The sequence below is a fragment of the Bombus huntii genome, unplaced genomic scaffold, assembly GCF_024542735.1.
Source record: "Bombus huntii isolate Logan2020A unplaced genomic scaffold, iyBomHunt1.1 ctg00000082.1, whole genome shotgun sequence".
Classification (NCBI taxonomy): Eukaryota; Metazoa; Arthropoda; class Insecta; order Hymenoptera; family Apidae; genus Bombus; species Bombus huntii.
In genome coordinates this window covers 343,204-364,189 of record NW_026099337.1, presented here as the reverse complement: position 1 = coordinate 364,189, position 20,986 = coordinate 343,204, and the positions used below count along the sequence as shown (strand labels likewise).

Genomic DNA, 20,986 nt, shown 5'->3' with positions numbered 1-20,986 from the left:
AAACCTCCAACGAGAAAGACGTGCTCAGAAGCGAGTCCCGCGTAGCGCCATGTAGAGGAGCAGGAAGAAGCGCAGTCTTCCTCAGGCATTCCAGCGTCGAGTAATGCTGAAGCATATCCTGACGGTGCAACCGTCGTCAGCGGGCTCCAGGCACCAGCACAATGACTACCAGGCGAGCTCGGGCTCGTTGCACAGCGGCCACCACCACCACCATCATTCTGGTCACCAACAGGATCAACAGCAACACCATCATTACAACCAAAACAGCAACGTTCGTGGAACGACAGGGGGAAGCCAAGGATGGGGAATCGACGTTTACGACTCGGTGGTCCATCAAAGAGCCAACGTGCATCAGGCTGCCACCACGCCATCTTCCACTCACAGACACCCTTTGAATCATTCTCAGTTGAGCGTGAACAATCTTTCTCAACGATTGAATCACTCGCACGCTCTTAATCTGTCCACGTTGTCCACGTCGAAGCATTCTGTGAACAGCGTCAGTCCTGTTGCCGGTGGGAATAACAATAACAATAATAATAATCTGTCGACTACATTGGGGGTGATATCCCCGGCGCCGCTGCACCAGGACAGCAGACCTAAAGCGAATGGAGGCTTTGATATCTCGAGACTGTCCAGATTACCCAGTCAGGCGACACCTTCGCCTGCACCTGCTCTTCAGGGTACGACTACCGGGGGACAGTTAACCGGTCCCGGTTCCACGGCGTACCCCTTGAACGCTTCCTGGTCGTCGTCCCTGTCAAGGAATCACAAGGACCACGAGGTTAGCGCGAAAGAGACGTTGACCAGTTTGGGTTTATTGTGTCTAGTGTCGTTGTTACTGGCGCTACTCTCGTTGATCTTCTTGCTGAAGATCTCACCGTTAACGGTGACGCCGAGTAGCCTGATCAGCCCGAAAGAGTATACGATTGTCTACGAGGTGACGTTAGCGCTGTGCGCACTCGCCCTCTCCCTAAACCTCTGCTGTCTCCTCATGTGCGCTATACAGTTCCTCTTCACTGTGAAACTCGTCAAGACTTCGTATCAAGGACATTGGTGAGTAGAGTTTTCGTTTTATACCACGCTGGGTAAATCTGTGATTCATAACGCTTTAAATACCTTTGTACATAATCCGTACTTTACTCAACCCGAAGGTCGAACAAGGTGTGAAAAATATATACGTTTAAAGTTTGTATCCTTAAGATACTGTTATCTTTGAAAATTCGGAAGTCAAACAAAATACACAAAGAGAAACTTCTAAAAGTGCAAATAAACGTTGAGATACAAATATCCTTTAATCCGAACTATACATATGATGGAAAGAGGACTCTCATAGTCATCCACATTTTCCCTCCTAAATGTCAACAGCATCCATATTTACATTGTTGCTGTTGTACATGTAACTTTTCAAACTTACTTAGGTATTGATAAAGAAAAGAAAAATAAGCATTTTCCTGGTAGCTGGGAATTCGCGGGATTCGCGGTCGAACGATGATTACCATTAATTTCTATAATCTGGCGACGCTATCCTCAATCATTATCCTTGTGCCGGAATATAAGTTCTCATTCGTCCATGCGTGGCCTATCTGTGTGCGTCTGGAACAAACGCAGTGTCCCGTATCCCGTGCGATATATCAGAGGCCTGTCTAGTGTTTCTTCTCACGCGGCCTGGAGGACGAAACGCAAAAATTCACATCCTGTACTTGACGTGCAAGCGTTCACCGACCGCGTGTCCCGTTTTTACTGATCAAACACGTGTCTGCAATCACAATACGATACTGTGTAGTGAGATGTATCCGTAAATGCGTATGTTTCATGACGCGAACCTTGAAAATGAAAATTACACTTTCGTTTATTCCTCGAGCGTCGTGCACGCAGGAAATCGTATAATAATTTTATTAGTAAGATTTTTTTTATATAGACTACGCTATATTAATTTGTGACCAAGCTGAAAGATCGTGACACGCCCTTTGTGTAGAAATTGCAATATTCTCCGTTTTACCTAATAATTCTCCTAGCAAATTCAGCACGCACGTTCGCGAAAAATATTATCGAATACACACAGTGCAGTGCAGATCAAGTTACAAAGGGAATATAGATATGCTCGCCTCCCGTGACACGCAACTCGAAAGCGAAAATAAGGCTCGTTAAAGACGATACATACTCCTCGAGATGGGATCTGTGGTTTCTGCTCGGAAGTTCCCTTATCGTTGGTCAATCGGATTTCTTTTTTATCTTTTTCGTTGCCGACCGAGACAAAGTAAGCATCGCCGACTCTAATTACTAGCGAATGGAAACGCGCGTTAAGTTATGCAGATTGGCCGAAATCGTCGGCCAAATCACTGTGTGTTACGTCGCGTAACACTCTACCTAGCCGAGGCCACACACCGCGGGCAAGATGGCAACCAGATGTCTTCGGATACTCACTGCGTACCCTCAACAGTCTCAAGTACCTTCCATAAATCTCATAGATTTCCTAGTAAAGGTCCTTCAAACCAAACAAACGTCTGTTTCCGAAGAATTTCCAAAGACTATTGTCTACCACGGCGTGACAAGGGAAAGTTAGTTTTTCTCACATACGCTGCAACTTTCCTCCCACTAACCACTTTCTTTCGAGGGCGGTTAAGACCCTTCGTGTGACCAATTAACAACGAAGCCTATTCCCTCACTCTCCTAACTAAAATCGTCACCAACAAATCCGATGGTCCCGTGCGCTAGACACACCCATCCTTAGCTTTCCTCCGAGACAGCATCGTCTCCCAAGACAGTACTGATTTTACATCCTTCGAACGGTCAACATCCTTCAACCGGGTATACACACCCGTAGATCAGTCACTCACTCATCTCGTACATACGCACCAGCGTAACTGTCTTCGTTATAAGTTGTTGGAATAAACGGTGAAATATAACTTACTCTGCTGTGTCATATTCATTTAACCACCTCTGTTACCTTAACCGAAACAGGGGAACGACTACTTCGCGGCGTCGATTCACCGAATCGTAGCGAGAATTTACGCCTCTCGCTGACGCGTTTTCCTCGCGACCGCGTCTCTCCGCGAACGGTCGTAACACTGTGATTACCCTCAACGGACACGCCGTTTTGAGTTTTCTCTTTGGTTCTTTAATTCCGTCCTTTTTCTTTCGCTCAGTTTTTTGGCCAGTGGCGGTCTTTTATCGCGTGGCGAGTTTGATTCGCGTGGGAAAATGTCGTGTGCTCTTCGGCAGATAGAAAGATCATTGTTTCTTAAAGCATCCAGACGTTGTGCGTGATTGGCATATTAAAGTTTCTTGCGAATGTTACCGTGTGACCATGTCTCCCTTGTGACCGTAATTGTGCGACGATGTTTTCCTGCAAATATTACCATCTAACAAGTTTTTCCAACGAATATTACTGTTCGATCAGGTTTTACTCGAATCTTGTTCTTCCCTTGATAGGGTCCTTTCCTTATATAGAGTGTCCCAGGATTTCGCAGTCAAATCTATGCCACTATATTCCACTGACTATTTTAATGTACCAAACTACGAAGATGCGGCTGATATTGTGCGTGTTGCGTTATTCCACAACTAGGCTTGATTGGCAGGCCATTGGAACGAGATTTGTTCAAGCTGTTCGAAATGTTGGAGAACGAGCCGTTAACATTGTAATGTATGCAACTACAGAGACGTATCGTAACTTTTGTTTCGAGAACAAATAACAGAGAAGAAGAGAATAATGAAGATTGGACACGGACGAAATTAGCTGTCGATCTTGAAACTCGTGCACTGCGATTTCAAATAATCAAATTAGCATAGAATGAGATTTGGGAACGGGCAGAGTATATTCCGGAGTTTGGATATATATATATTTAGATTAAAGATTGGTTCTTTGCGAGAAACGTTTTTAAGCAACATATGAAATTCTTCGTCTATTTATAGTATATTTCATTTTACTATAGTGGGAGCAGTATTCTATAAATCGGTTTATAAGAGTGCGAATTTATTATCTTAACGCTAGCCTTGCTAAACCCGGTCAAATGACCGGTTTCAAAATTTAATATGAAATTGTGCGTTCGTTGTTGTTTCTTTTCTTCCTCCAACTTTATGTAAATTCTTATATTATCCGACTAATCAATTTCTCAATTTTTGTTAACGTAAGAATCTACATAAAGTTAGAAGAAGAGAAGAAACAACAATGACTGCACAATTCTAAATTAAATGTTGAAACACGGCCTTTTGACCAGGCCTGGTAGAGTTAGTGTTAAATCATGCTTTGTAATTATTTATTTTGGCTGGTGGTAAGCAACGGTAACGCAAACACTGATCGAAGTAGACAGGTATTCGTTAGACAGGTATTCAGGCCCCAGAATTTCCAGGTCACCGATTGGGGCCCCTGTTGTAAATTTCTGGTGATTCGCCCAACTATTGGTTAACTAAGAGTAAAGAGAAGAGGACAGTTTACATCTGAGCTACTGCTTCGATTAACCACATCTGGCAGAATGGCCTTTAGGGAAGAAAGTGTACCGTTTTCTGTGGTCGACCATCCTTTGTTTTCTTTTCTGAACAATAGATCTAGCTTGGACATTGATAACTAGCGGCTTATCGATCGTTCGATGACACAGGACACAGCCATTCTTTATGCTACATTATCACCACGACTAACTTTTACAGCTGTCTGCTAAGTTAATATTACCGGTTGTGTCACACTATCGCAGTGTGCCCAGAAGAGATAACCGGAGGACGATTAAAATTGCAACGTCACCGGACGCTTCTCGTTTCCCTTCTTTCTCTCTTTTCCTCGTCCTTTCGCTCAACGGTTGTTTCCCCTGCTTTGCCTCCGGGGCTTCCAGACAATTCAAGATTCTGCTGAATTGGAATGCTCGATTTTCTCCTAGAGAGCTGTTTAGCTAGAAGGAATAGTCCGAGTGTCGACGGGTATGCGAAGAACTGTCTTCTTGTGCTCTTAACCACTTAACTACGTTCGACGTGTTTATTCGTTATTGCTTGATTTTACCTGCTCACCCCATAGAGGCATTTTTGAAATTAAACTTTAAAAAGTTAAAAATTAATTGTTTCCAAAATGTTTTCAAATACTCCGAAAATCGTTGGATATTTTCGTGTTAAAATTAATAACAAAGTAAAATATACACAGCTGTATCCGTATTATTAACAATTAATTATCCTACGATATTTTTACGGGTTACTCGCGCTCCTGAAAAATTTCTACCATGGACCTCTCCCCCATATGTAAGGAAATAAACTCCGCAGTTAACAAATTAATTGTTTCCAAAATGTTTTCAAATACTCCGAAGATCATTGGATATTTTCGTGTTAAAATTACAAAGTAAAATATGCACAACTGTATCCGTATTATTAATAATGGAGGCTGACTCCTACGATATTTTTCTACCATAAAAATTTCTACCATAGACCTCCCCCAAATGTAAGGAAATAAACTCCGCAGTTAACAAATTAATTGTTTCCAAAATGTTTTCAAATACTCCGAAGATCACTGGATATTTTCGTGTTAAAATTACAAAGTAAAAGATGCACAGCTGTATCCGTATTATTAATAATGGAGGCTGACTCCTACGATATTTTTCTACCATAAAAATTTCTACCATAGACCTCCCCCAAATGTAAGGAAATAAACTTCGCAGTTAACAAATTAATTGTTTCCAAAATGTTTTCAAATACTCCGAAGATCATTGGATATTTTCGTGTTAAAATTACAAAGTAAAAGATGCACAGCTGTATCCGTATTATTAATAATGGAGGCTGACTCCTACGATATTTTTCTACCATAAAAATTTCTACCATAGACCTTCCCCAAATGTAAGGAAATAAACTCCGCAGTTAACAAATTAATTGTTTCCAAAATGTTTTCAAATACTCCGAAGATCACTGGATATTTTCGTGTTAAAATTACAAAGTAAAATATGCACAGCTGTATCCGTATTATTAATAATGGAGGCTGACTCCTACGATATTTTTCTACCATAAAAATTTCTACCATAGACCTCCCTCAAATGTAAGGAACTGCGGCATAAGTTCCCTAATAAACAATAGGAATTTCTGTTGTAAACTACAAATTACAAATTACGAAACCTTCCGCTCTAAATTAACTAAAGATCACCAACAATTCTCCTTCGTTCTGAAACTAATTCTCCGACAATGGTGTTCCCTATGAATGAGTCAACTGGCAACGAAAGACCAAAAGCAAGAGGGTTCTCGGTCAGTGTCTCTGGTGCACGCCAGCTAGGAAGCCTTAGCCGAAGGTCGTCCGGCTGAAGATAACTGCGAAGTCTGCAAAGTGGCATTGTTAGCGAAGGAGAAGGAGCCCTGGGGTGTGCAGACGTACTCCGAAAGAAGCACAAACTTTAATGGTGGGTCCCAGTAGTAGACGGCCGTTCCTCTTCGCTTTCTCATTGTCACTCGAAGCTCGGTGCCCGTCCCTCCTTCCGTACCACGCTACCGAGTCTGAGACGCGAGGATGAAAGGAAAAAAAGCCGAAGTATGACACAGGTCCAACGACGACACCAACGACGACACCAACGACGGCGACGACGATCACAGAGACACGAGAAGAATGAAAGACAAGCGGCGCTGCTAAGTGCCGGCTCATTACTTAAATGGTCCGTGATAAGGGATCTCTGGTGCTGCTGGCGCGAACACGCTGAACAGCAGACTTTTCGAATAAAGCCACTTTTGGACAAAGTAGTTGCTGGCTCACGAAGTTTTCTTCTTTCGTTGTTAGATGGCGCGATCCTAAAGTAGGCGCGCATTTTTCTTCGCGATCTCACGTTTCGATCGCGGATTTCGACTTATTGGGGAAACAGGTTAATTGGATTATTACTGGAGAGACGTGGATGGATGAACGTTTTCATCGTTTCGTTCAATGACGGGTGAAACGCGTGAAAAGAGTTCGTAAGGTTTAAGCTGGGTGAGAAAATACAGCTTTGAATTTCCTATAAATGAGAGTTTAACAACGACGTGTCAAACACGACGCATGGAGCATTTGTACTAAATTTCTTATTAAATCTTGTTAATTCACTAGCTAAAAAACCAACTATCACATCGAACATGATACGACCAATAAAAATAAAGATATCGATACAAAGAATACGAAACATAGATTCTTATGAATATGTGCGTTTCTTTAGGTGTATCGCTCTTCCAAACGACAATTCGCCGAAACACATATCAACTTTAACCAATGTATGAGAAATCGTCTCTAGCGCGTTTTTATGCCAAGATGAACGCTACTGTGACCCCGAACGAACCGTGAAACTGAACGATTCGATCTGTCATTGAAAACGCCCATCGGTCGCGAAAGTCTTGTTCGTTTTTCATCGACGGCCCGGTTTAACGTTACACGCGTGTCTGGTTTCTGTTCACGGGCGGTTCTTCGTGCGTCAGAGCGTCCGAGCATACGCGTGCACCCGTTCGTCTTTCCACCAGAAAGAGAGAAGAGGGCTCTCTGTCGTGGCTGTTGGCATTCCACGCCTTCGAATCCGGCATTTCAAATTTTTTCACCGACACAGGGCACTACGGAACGGGAATAAATTTGGCGGGCCGTGACTGCGCCTTAATATTCCAACAAGCAGACAGAAAAATAGAGAAAGAAACGGGCACTCGCGTATCTCAATGCTTGTAATTTATTTTTCGATTAATTCCCAATCACCAGCCGATAATTTTGATGTTTCCAGCTGATGATAAATCGAAAAAGTGAATAGAGGACTTCCAGTAGAATTTGCGTGATTCATTCTTGGCGTTGATTGGCGTGAATTGTTCGTCAAGACGTTATTTTTCCAAGGGTATAAAAATCTGTCAGTTAGGTGGAAACTATCAATTTGTATACGAAAGATACGATCGTATTTGAAGATTGTATCGTAGTCATCTGATTTATCGTGCAAATTTTGCACGTGACACTCTATATTAAGTTTGTTGTAGCATTAATTAATCACAGAATGTTACAAGAAAACAAATTTGGTTTGGCAAATATAATGGCCGATGTTATATAGATATGTGTGGCGGATCGGTATCAATAGGACGCCGACAGGTCGAGCCGCGGGTACCAACCGCCAACACTAGAGGGCTACGACGACAACGAGTCTGTCTGTCTAACTCGCTAGTGGTCGAATATACGAGCGATTGATATAAATACCGCACCTAGCGAGACTCGCTCTACGTCTATGGCAGGGACTACCGAGCATAGCCTTACTGACAAGTCCACCGGTAGTCCCGGGACGAAACGCACAACTCTCTCTCTCTCTTTTCATCCGCCTCATTGGTGACCACCGACGACGAACACGCACCTCTGGAGAAGGAGTCAGGAAAGGAGCCAACCACCGACGACGAACACGCCAAGCAAGGTGACCGGATACGAGACGACGACCAAGCCAAGGAAGTGATGTAGCCATTGCAATAGTTCATGGGCATCACCTCCAGCAGCACGTCAGAGAAAGAGAGACAACCACCTCGTCCCCACGACGATCAGCCTTCCATCATCGACGACGAGCCATTCCCTCTAACTTGTATCGCGCTATATAGCTTTGGGGTCACGCTATAGCGCTAGGGGGAGGCTGTGTGGCGGATCGGTATCAATAGGACGCCGACAGGTCGAGCCGCGGGTACCAACCGCCAACACTAGAGGGCTACGACGACAACGAGTCTGTCTGTCTAACTCGCTAGTGGTCGAATATACGAGCGATTGATATAAATACCGCACCTAGCGAGACTCGCTCTACGTCTAAGGCAGGGACTACCGGGCATAGCCTTACTGACGAGTCCACCGGTAGTCCCGGGACGAAACGCTCTCTCTCTCTCTCTTTTCTTCCGTCACATATGTAATGTTCGAATTTGTAAACTATTAACTTTTTCGACAAGGAGGTATAAGGAACAAGTTAAAGTAGACATCATGTTATGAATCATCTGCGAGATATAGAAGACTTCTTTTATGAGGGATCAACACCTCGTGAAGTCAGATTTTATTTATAACATACTTTACGATTTTGATTTATTTGTTTGAGGTGGTATGTCGTGATAGGGTCGGAAGGAAAACTCAGATTTCTTGAACGATAAATGTTTATTCACTCTAATGTCAATGAGTACACTTGATGCAGGATTCGCGATTGTATTCGGTTCGCGAATGCGCGGTTATTAGATAGAGCTTGGATAGCTACGATTCGAGATACGTTGCGAGTGCGGACAATGATTGCACGAGATGTCGAGAGCTTAGATAATTATTCGGCTCGAACCGTGTAAGTATAACGATCGTGATATACTGCGGTAACTCGCGGTAATAGACTGACATTTTTGTCGCGATGCTGCTGCGGAGGAAGACTCGTTGGGATGTGTCTAAGGATGCGAAGGCATCGGATTCGTTGAGAAAAGCTTTGGTTCGGAAAGTGAGGGAAATGTACGTTAATGTTTATTGGCTAATTCGTGTTGGTCGTTGGAAAAGGATGCTAGCTGCCCTTGAGAGGGTGTTGCTAGCGGGCAGCGTCGTATGTGAGAGATAGCAGATTTCTCGTGTGTCCCCGTGGTAGGTGGTCGACTTTGAGACTGATAAACAAAGACTGTTTGTCTCTTTGGAGGACCTTAGCTAAAATAAATCCTAAGATTTATAGCGGTCCTTAGGCTAGCTGGAAATATTCGGTACGAATGTATCGACATCTGGCAATCATCTTGTCCGCAGGTATAGGGTCTTTGTGTCGTGCGTCAAGCGACGTAAACTGTTGGGAAGTTTACTGTCAAGTGCCGCCACATGTTCAAGGAAAATGTATCTGCAGCCGGTTATAGCGGTATTTACGTTACGGATGATCTATGGGAAGATTCACACGAACAAACCTTTATGGACTAACCAAATTTATTTTGTTATTAAAAACGATCTACAGAACCGATCGACGACTGGTGTTCAATTTAAAAATTGCTTCTCTATAAAAGCAAGAAATCTAATTTACATCGTGTTCTTCATCTGTCGCCTCCATATACATCCTGGTGGCAATAAAATTCTGAATTTACGAGAAATCCGTATTTCAACTTAAGCTTATCGATGTTACCGACTGGACAAAGCCTTCGAGAGTTTAAATTAACCGATCGACCCTTCGTTGAAAGGACGAGCAAGTGCCAGGAAACTATCGCGGGAACGCTCGTAAAAGCGCGCAATGGTTCGGCGTGGTAACCTAGGAAGAGGAACAGGTGCGACTGAATCGTAACGGTTGTCGTGGCCCCTTTCAAACGATCCGTGGCCACCCTTCAGTTTCGGCGTCATTAACCCTTCCCTTCTTTCTTCCTGGTTCACTTAGAAACGAAGAAAATTCCGGAGGTAGTTTGCTCTTAGCAGCTGCCATTTTTTTTTCTTTGTTTAGTCGACACGAAGCATTTTGGAGAATTTCTGTGATTGCATCGCGAAGGTACAGAGAATAAGAAAAAGCGCTCTTTGTTCGTTGACGACTTTCTGTCAATTAGAAATAAGAGTAAACGGCATAACAGTTTTCTTCTTTGCCACTGTATACGTAATTTTTGTTAGACTTTAACAACTCGTATTTTTCGTGAGCAAATACTGTCGAGTGGTTATACACTGTATATGTGAAGCTTCGTTTTCTTCGCGCGAAATATCCATGTTGTTCTTTCTATACTTGTGTTCATATATCATGACGTTCAGCCTACACGTGCCCGAGAATGTAATGTAACAGATAATTGGGTTCGAGCTGTAAATCTTTCATTTGCAGCATGACGCGAATCTAACAACACTTCTTTCCTTGTTCAGATCATGAATATTTTTGTCGCGTGCAGGTAGAATCATATGTCTAGAGTATCCACGGGTTTCGTGTTTACTTATTTCTTTAACTAACTTCGGTTTTAACCAACTTCCTATTAACCAGCAAATTAATCAAATACTTTCAGAATCAATGACAAGAATATACCGAAAAGTGTCGAAAGAATTTTAAAGGTACAATCATTTTCCTAAAAGTTATCTTGAGACGTATTGTATCGTTAGTCTCATAGAGTTAACCACTTTTCTCTAGAATAATACTCGAACACAGCTGTAGCTTTCTATAAATTTCCTCGCTATTCGATTGAATTTCCCGAGATCGTTTCCAATGACGAGGTCGCAGCAGTTGTTACGAAGAATATCGGAAGAGCGAAGAACGCGTATGTGTGTCTGATCCATCATTCACGATAGTCTCTACGGTCCATGCGTATGATCCATCATCTGCGTAACCATTTTACAATCCTCACCGTGGAAATGCCGATCCGCGATGCTATTCTCGCGCGCACTCGACCGCTTAAGAGTGTCGTGTAAAATTAAGGTAAAAAGTAAGGAACTTGTTAATTTCCGACAAGGAGATAAAGTCCTTTTTATTTTTTAGTCAATTTATACAATTTTTTCGGTTCGCGATGATGTACTTTCGATATTTGGATTAGTTAAGAATTTTTTTATTAGACTGACTGGATGATTTTGAAGGGAGAATTTATATTCTTCCATTCGTTGGAGTGGGAGAAGGTTTTGTTTATACTTAGTGTAAAATTCGGAGAACGGCTGGAGTGATCGAATGCCACTCAGGCGGCTGAGAACGGATGCTGACCGGACGGTCACACGCGATAAGGCGTTCGGAATTTCGGTTTGTTATATACAGCTGCTCGAATTTCGTCTGTGACAAGAGCATCGTCCAAAGACGTTTCCATCATACACAAATAACTTTGTTTTTCTTCTTGCAGTCGGAAGCGTGGAGAATTCGATGTTTCTGGCTGATCTGTTGTTTTATCATTTGCGCGGCATTTTTTCGCGGTTAGAAGAAAGATGAGATTAATATCTTTGTGGTATTTTGATACTTATCGATCTGCCGATAATGTCGGTGCTGGTAGGGGAAAGCGTGGTTGAGAAGAAGCGCGCTTTTTCGATAAATTATGAATTATGGCTAACGGTAATTCACGCAATTTACATAATCTAGATGGAACAGACGCTTTTCAAGATCGCTTGTCGACTCATTTATGTTTATAATTTTCAGGAGAAGAAAATCTAAACCTTGAATATATTCAATTCGAATATGTACTGTAGCCTAAATTCGGGTCTTTTTTCGACTTTCAACGATATAGATTTTGTCTCGATTGACTTCCTGCCGGTTTACGTGCTTTTATTCTTACTCCTTCTTCTTCTTCCGGTGTCCAATGATTCCTTTGAAAATCGACGCGGTTAGTACCGAAGCGTACGCTTCCGATGCGGAAAGTACGCGATCGAAGCGCGTGGCTTCTGACCGGAAGCGTAGCCTTGCAAACGCGATTAGATTGCATTAGCTACGAGACTGAAATTAAATCTCGAGTCGGAATTGTATTTAATTTTCTTCGGGAAGTTCAATGCCGGAATCGAAAATTGGACGATTGAATAGGGATTCCTAGTTGATTTTAGACGTCCCTCTTCCTGTAACTCCCACCGAACTTGCATTGGGTGTTGTTCGTAGGCTTGTCGTGCGGCAAACCGTTTCGCAAGAGCTTATTTGCATTTCCTCTAACTGCGGTTCGCATAAGACGCGTCAAAGGAATATTGACTACTATCTATTAGGTCAGATTTTTTCACTATTTTCTGCTTCTCGTAGGATTGTAATGTTACAGTACCGGTAACACGAAGCTTGATCTACGGCAAATAATAAAATATCTTTGAGATTAAAAAATATAAAGATTTGAAAATTAGGACATTTGAAAGTTTGTACTTACTCGACTGAATTGCTATTAAGTGACGTTTAAAAATTTTAATCACAAGGTTGAAAGTAATATAGTTAGTAATTCTAACGAACACCTATCCTCAGATAGATTGGTATACACACGCGAGTCGACCGTATTCTCCGGAAATGAAAACAACTACATCCCTGGAACCTGGAACACGTGATTTTCCGCATATCTATTAAAGCAACATCGGTCAGTGACTCGTCTACGGTGCAGTCGCTAGACTCAATTAATGACCACGTTCTGGTCGTAAATATAGAAAAGGCAGCGAGATATTTTAGTTTGTCGGCTAACTGGGCTGAGGTTGGGTCAATGTTTCTGTGGATTTCATTTACCTCTTCCGGCCTCCTTATATTTTCTGAATTCTTACAATTTCCGAGATACCAGTTCATAGCAAATTGATTCTTATTATGGCGTAGGATATAGTAAATCTTATTGTCTAAAAATACAGGAAAAGATTTCATTTTAGATGATTATTTCATTAAAAGATTATTATTTTTTTTAACATTTTATTCAAGCGTTTCTTAAGACATTTGTTCAAAGAGATGTCAGGTTATAAAAAATTGAATCAACCTTCCCAAAGCTCCTTAACCTCTTGTTATTTTTGATAAATCAATAGCATTACGCAATATATACCGTGTGATTTCCCTAGACGATCTAGTAGCACTCTTCTTTACAACCTTCTTTCAAAACGAGAAACAAGAAGAGGATTTACCAAATATCATTGTCATCGAAGCGCAGAGACGCTCCGGTGATTCTTATCTCCATTCATCTCTCCGAGTGAAACTATTTGACGTCGCCTTGAATAGGCTCAGACAGTTTTGTCGGGGGTCCGTGTCGTCGCCTGTAGCCAGCTCGCACGATCGTGAATGGAAAGACTCGTATAAAATCAAAGGGCCGACAGACTCTTCCTGCTTAGACGAGATCAATGAGATCTCGTTCAATAGAGAAGTTACCTTCTCGACCGCCGGCGCCGTATTACCCTTCAAAGTCACCGGAAAGTCATATAAGCCAACTGATGCAGCCTAACCTTTATCCACAGATAAAATAGGTTTCTCTTATTCCATCTGAATTTCTAAAGAAACCAAGACTTGATTTCAGTCTGGTTAAAAGCTTCGCTCGATTAAAGCTGTTTTTCAAGCAATAACCTACTTTGTGAATTTCATGCACGCGAATCCAAGTATGTATGCGGCAGAAATGAAGCTTTCGTGCATGTCTAATTGTAAGTTGATGCGAAACAATGCGCATGCGCCGAAATCCCATCACTTTGCGGACCCACATTGTGCCTTTTATTAAGGCGCCTTGTTTGTTTACTCTTCTCGAGCTAATTCTTCACTATTATTATCTACATTATTTTCACTGGCTAACAACTGGTTGGTCTGCAATTGACTAACCAATACAAATTTTTCGTTACGTGCATATATTCGAAAGAATTCGAAATTAAATTATCATGTATTACGGGCAGTTACGATAGAGTGACACAAAGCAATCTGTGTTTGAATGCCTCCACTCGTGGACAATATCGATATAACCTAAATGCGATAAATCGCGAACGTTTGATTCGACTCATGGGAAATTTACGCGTTTTTGAATCGTCCCGAGTCGCACGCGAAATGCAGGTCAGAGAACCGTCTAATATTTATTGTTGAGATCGTGGGCTTGATCTTAATGGCGCGGCGGCACGCGATTCTTTACCAACTATGCTCCTTAACTCCAGCTCTCGACCTTCTTCCCTATTCAACTAGCTCGAGCAGTGAAATTGACTCTGCATGCCTGTGATTTTGGCAGGGAATGGGAGTCGAGTTCGTAGTGAATGCACATTGTGTATACGTGTTTTAGGTGGTTTGTGTGAGTTTGTTGCGGAGATTCGAGACATTTATTTAACCTCTTTATCATATTCGAGCCTGTGTGATATAACCATATCTTAAATGTAATAAGTTTTATTTTTTATTGCAAAGTTCTTGAAATATATAATGCACACAATAAGTGTATAATATTTTATATATATAAATTATATTTAAGAAGTTTGGGATAGTTTAAAGATGAAATAAATTGCTTTTTAAGTTTAATCTCTTACTTTCGACGAAATCAAGTTTCTCTGGAATTTGGTGGAGTTTAAGATTTGATATCGGTGTCGTAGGAGTTATGTGACACTTTAAGGTGGAATAAATCTAGCGAGGAGTTTAAGGTGCGGCAAAGGAGCGTGGAATGTTGCAATAGAAATTTATTGCAGTGTTAGTGCATTGGTAGATTGATCAAATTTACGTGTAGCGTGGGTAACCAATGGTAAATATTTTGCAATGTGTATAATTTCTCAGTAATCTGAGGCTTATAAAATCTATTGACAACTAATGGAAATTGTTGATTTAACAGATCAATTTTAAATTCCTCGTTAATCTAAATTTTTTTAATCCTATTTACAGCTAAACCTTACGACGAAAAATTAACGAAGTGGAATAAAAATGGCATTGTGATTCTTCTCGTCGTGTATTGGTGTCACATCAAATTTAAGAGACAGTTTTACTTGCGGATGCTGCGTGTTACGTTGGTGAAGTCGACGAAAGCGTAAAATAGGAGCTCGTCCGAAATACACTAACGCGGAAGGTTAAATTTAACGGAAAAGGCTGAGAAATTAGTTTAGAACTCGAAGTTTCATTGGTACGACGCTCTTGAAACGCATTCAAAGAGGTCGGCGACCTCGAAAGGGGATGAACGCAACTGTTTCGTGGGAATTTCTTATTGTGGCTTATTTGGATGAAGCTACTTTAAAATCAGCGCTAGATTCGTCTGTATTTTGCCCGGAAATCATAAAATGTTTAGGCCAGGCGACTCCATGTACAGAAAATGTTATGTCCACTTTTTACGTCCGTAGAATTCAACTCTTTACTACTATGCACTTCTTCTCCAAAAAAATATCGCGTTTCAATATTAAAAAAGTTTCAATAATATACTATCCATTAGAACAATGATAACATGATAACCGTACAAATTATTAGTATTAACAAATTCTTATTGTCGTATAGAAATGCCAACTATTGCTTCGGTAAAACAAACAAAGGAATTTTACAGGTAAATTTTACAAATTACAAGTCATCTTATAACGCAAAATACGACGTATAAAATTGTCTCAATTTATTAATAGCATTAATAAATTATTATGGTAAAAGATGCAGGAATCTTAGCCTCATGAGAAATTAGAGATGAAAATGAGTGGGAAAAGATTAATCACTGGTCCTCCTAAAAAGATGCAGTCCCATGGATGGATGGTTGTGCGAGTATTAAAGCAGCGCAAAACCGTTCCCCGAATTCTCATCCCGGACGTCGTACGACCGAAGACAAAAACAACTCACTCGAGGGCATTGCGGAGAGACATTCATCGAGGACACAATAGTATTATTCCAGGAAGTGCTAGTTCTTCCTAGATTCCGGTTACAATGTTCTTAACGCGTGGAAATTAATCTTGACCAGGAAACATCTATAACGGCATGTATTTTCTGCCGTGATTGTAAATCTGTTTGGAACATGCGGTTTGTCCGTTAATCTATGCGCTGTTGTTCAATTGAGTCAATATTATTTGTTGGTAGATTAGTGTGTACAAGAGCGCTCTATCCATTATTGACCAATTCGAGCACGTATTGGTAAATTTCACACCGGCAATTACGGTGAAATCGTTCGTGGTCGCTGGAAATTGGCAGTATCGTTTGCGATCGTGAGCTAATTGACACTGCGTGAGCGGGGAATTATGTGAAGCAGCTTTGCTTAGTCGTTTCATGCATTTAATAGGTTTACGGCGGTGGACAGAGTTTGTAAAAAATGAAGACAAGGTAGAAAAAGATTATTTTTCATTTTTTACCATTAGATTATTTTCAAAGTGATCTTTTCAGTGAAATATGATTGACAAAAAATAAGATCTATAATTGAATCATTATAGAAAATAGAATAATATTGATAATAAAGAAATAAAAATCAATTATAGAATAACATATAATAATAATAATAACAATAATGTGGATAGACTTTATGTTTACTTTTATATGTATAATGATACTGTTTGATCCTTGAATTAAAGTTAAGATTAACGTTGCGATTATGATTATCCCTTGTCTGACTAAATATATTTGAAGTATCAATTACAGTAGAATTTTTGAAAGATTCTTGGCTGTTAAACAAAAAACTGGTTCCTTTATATTTCGCTCAATTATCATAGAATCGTGAAACTGACTTTCACTTCAAATTTTGTCTGTTTCAGGAGTAACAAGTACCTGCAAAAATCATCCATCAGCCGGATATGTGCTGTCGGAGGGTTTTTCATTAGCATTCCCGTCTTTCTAACTGGTAAGAACCAATTCCTTCAATTCTGTCAACTTTAACCTTTTGAAAGATACTAGTACATAAGTTATACTTTTAATTTTTCTTGAATTCAGGCATGAATCTAAAAGATACTGTGAACTATCTCTGAGTGTATGAAATCAGTTTAGAAATCCAATGGAAATAAAGTTAATTTTAACGCCGAATAGTCATTATTTTTCTTAGAAAAATAAAAATGATCGTCTTTTAGGGAAGTTTTAACAGATTAATTTATAAAGAGCTGAAACAGAATATTCATGTCATGCATGAATACGGCTGGTGGATGGATCGAGATCTAATCTAAAGTTTACGTTGTGTCATGCTAGTTTACACAGCTATCATTCGCTCGATCGATCGTTAAGCTGTTGAACTCGATTCAAGACGGACATTTTGGCTCTGTTCAGAAGAAAACTGTGTTTTAATAAATTTGACGGAATAGAAATTATGATAGACTACAATGTTTTTTTAATTATATCATAAAATTTATTTATTTTTTTTTAATGTCATGTTAGAAACTTCAAATACTGTCCAAAACTTCGAACGTAATCGTTTTAGAAATTTGTAAATTACTTAACGACCAAAAATATTGAATTCTCTATTGTCTGAAGATAGATTCTCTATAATTTAAGTAATTTATTCGTCGAGAATTGATATATAAAGACTTAAATAATAAATTAATTGAAAAATAATTTGCGACTAGTATTGAAAATTTCAATGAAAAGCATATGTATATAGTTTACGCTTCGAGAATTATATGTATTGAGAATATGTATTTGCGCTGATTCTTTGTCCCGCTTGTTATGGCATACGTGTTATAATGATCCTCTAACAATGCTTTCAGGTATGATATTGTATACATTCATCCAGTTTTATTCGACGCCGGTGTCACGTAAAATGGATACTTGGGTTGCGAGAGAAAAGAAAGCTGAGTCGTAGCCCAACTATTAATTCTCTTTTATCGAACTTTATTATGACTTTGGCACTTACAGTAGAATAACGTTGAACAGAGAAAGGGGTGTTGTACAAGAACAGCAACTAGAACGAGAACTCCCCGGGCTGGGTGAAGTCTCGGCTTATATACACCCTGGCTTGGGGATGTTGGGGGGTTTGGTGTGGATTCCAAGGAGTCCGAAAGTCGGGGTTGGGGCCTTATCTCTGATGGGGACTAAGATGCGTCGCGGCGTTGGCGTCCGACAGTCGGGAGTCGATGTCTTTTCTCTGAGAGGTAATTGGTGTCACACCGGCAATCGTTACGTCCGTTTTCATAGGCCTTGGCATCGTGTTTTGTGGATGCGCAATGGTCCATAACGTCTTCGTGTGGCAGAGGGTAAGAACATATCGCTATTAAAAAAGAAAACGAACACGTTAAAACACGTCTAAATCATCTTTTATGTGTATTTTACTCGGAAATCATTTTATCGTGAAATTTTGTTTTCAGAGTTACCATAATTTATCTGGTAGAGTTCATAAAAATTTTTCTGAAATCAATTGCAAGCTTTTAGGAAACCAGGATTTTTCACATTTTTAAGAAGCGTTATAATTATATTGCTGATCTTTATTTTATTCGTGCGAAATTGAAAAGTACGCAAATGGCGCAAAATGCATAAAATGCGCTAAAATATACGTATATAAGAAAACAAATCTCGATTAAAATTTTATTTCCTTGATTATGTTCGTAAAACTACAAACTTGTATAAAAATACGCATTCTAGTTATAAGTGTTAAAACATTCGATCTAGTCCTTATCACATTCATGAAAACCTCCATTTAACCATTCGTTGTATCAACGAACATTCATATGCAAAACTTACCACCTACCACATCCTCCGCGTATTAATATAATCCCCTTTTATAAATTATACACTTTAGAGTGGACTGGTTGGGTCAGAGTGATATAAGCTTACAAGTTCTCGAGGAGTTCTACCGAAGTTACATTTACGTTTGCATAATTTCACCGAAAAAGATACTCTGTAGAATGACAGGTTCGTTTGTTTATGTGATCCGCGATCGCAACTATTTCAAGGGGATTTTATAAATAACCATACACACGATATTCAGTGTATTTTCGTATTCTCGTTTATTTTTGGGAGATTTGTAAAACTGTTGAACAAAATAATTGAGTAACGATTATATTTGCTGAGAAAAAGTCTTTTTCTCTGTACCCCTCCTTCTACTTCAAGCATGTAGTATTGACAATAAGATTGACAATGGCTGAAAGTAATCCAAAAGAGTTTTCACCATGGTTATCGGTAACGAAAAAGATTTGAATCATCTTTAATACTTATTCGTAACTAGAATCATTTCAACTAAAATGTAAATTCTTATATTATAACTTTTTTAATTTGTTATGGCCCCTGACTACAACCTATCATTTTTATTTCTAACCTATATTTTATTTCTAACCTATAACCTATCATTCTTATTTCGTAGGAGAAGACGAATGCCGTGAAGGCGTTAGCGCGCGAACAGTGCGAAGCGGCGGTACAGCTGCAGCGTCAGCAGCAGCTGCAACAGCACCAGAACCAGCACCAGCTACAACAGCAACAACAACTACGTGGCCCGTTAACCATCCACCATGCTGGCTGCCCAACGAAAGTCGGGCCCGTGACGAACCAACTAAATACCAGCCACGCAACGCACGGCCGAGCTGCACAGTACCAACACTATCATCACCATCATCATCATCGACACGTGTCAATGTCTCCACCGCTCTTGTTGCTCTCATCGCCAGCTCCGATCGCGGCGACGCACAATCATCTGAACGTGAGCGGACACAGAAACGTGGTTACGCCACCGGATACACCAGCAGATAGATCGCCACCGAGTCCTGGAAATAAGCTAAATAGATCGCAGCATTTGCCACGGGAAGCAACCGGCAGCGTCAGTCCTGGTCTTCCGGCTGCCACATTGGATCTAAGTAGCGCAGCAACCACCAATAGTCCGCATGAATTGTCCACGTTAGTTTAGAAATTTGGTCCGAACATTATATCTTCACATAGGATTGGAGATTAATAGTTGATAGTTAATTTACACATCGATCTTTTTATTTGTAAATTGGGTCGTGGTTTAGAGTTGGTTTGTAAAAATTCGGTCCTAATTGTTAAATGATGAATATTGATTAAGAATAATAGGCATTGATGTACCAATCTTTACTTGAGCACACGCATTGGAGATTTCACTTTTATTCAGTGAAACAGCAACTTCATTACTCGCTTATTCAATACGGCAATTGCATATATTTCATGGACATTTTAACAATGTTTTGAATAATTTCTAACGGTACAATTGTGATGAAGTGAAAAAAATCGTGATAAGAAACAGAGAGAAAAGTTGCTCGTTAATGAATATTGACCAGAAATAAAGTAATTTCTAAAGAATATCCCGAAGACGTCGTAGATATTACGAAAGGAATGATTAATTTATACCCGCGTGTATCTTGCCATTACCATACTATTATTATTATTATTAATATTGTTAGTAGTACTCGATTACATTATTATTAATATTAATATTATTGCCTTATTATTATTAATGTTATGGAACCTCTAGTCCTAGGTTACTTTCGCTGCCACGAAAGGATAAGATTTTCGAATTTTTTACTATTACGTGTAATTCAAGTTTTCCTGTTGCGCATGCGCAGTAGAAAGAAAGTTAGCGGAACTCAAATCTCGAACTATAGAGAGTTGAAAAGTAGTAAAAGTAAAAAAGCACGAATAACATTTGTATTTGTGCTGGATTAAGTTTGATAATTGAAAATTGAGTTTGATGATAACATTTTTTTCGTATTCGCTTTGGTAAATATTAGTTTTATTTAAAATTGAACAAAGCATTTTATGTTTTTCAAATACGGTACATAATCGTAATATCGAATTTTGTAAACTGATAGTAAGAAACTCTATAATTCGAGACTGGAACTTTGATCAAGTTCACATTGAAC

General features: G+C 40.0%; 1 protein-coding gene across 1 annotated transcript; it reads left to right on the top strand.

Moving 5' to 3' along the window:
• The first annotated feature begins 4 nt into the window (after nt 1-4).
• LOC126876535 (uncharacterized) lies at nt 5-20,173 on the top strand. The gene is made up of 5 exons (XM_050639397.1): nt 5-1,053; nt 16,952-17,037; nt 17,891-17,931; nt 18,275-18,376; nt 19,480-20,173. The coding sequence occupies exons 1-5, from the start codon at nt 104-106 to the stop codon at nt 20,014-20,016; spliced, it is 1,716 nt and encodes a 571-aa protein (XP_050495354.1). The 5' UTR covers nt 5-103; the 3' UTR covers nt 20,017-20,173.
• The last annotated feature ends 813 nt before the right edge of the window (nt 20,174-20,986 follow it).

Coding starts and splice junctions, on each gene's coding strand:
- LOC126876535 (XM_050639397.1), top strand. CDS start 104: ATGCTGAAGCATATCCTGACGGTGCAACCGTCGTCAGCGGGCTCCAGG. Junction 1,054..16,951: donor ACTTCGTATCAAGGACATTG/GTGAGTAGAGTT, acceptor TGTCTGTTTCAG/GAGTAACAAGTACCTGCAAA. Junction 17,038..17,890: donor CATTCCCGTCTTTCTAACTG/GTAAGAACCAAT, acceptor CAATGCTTTCAG/GTATGATATTGTATACATTC.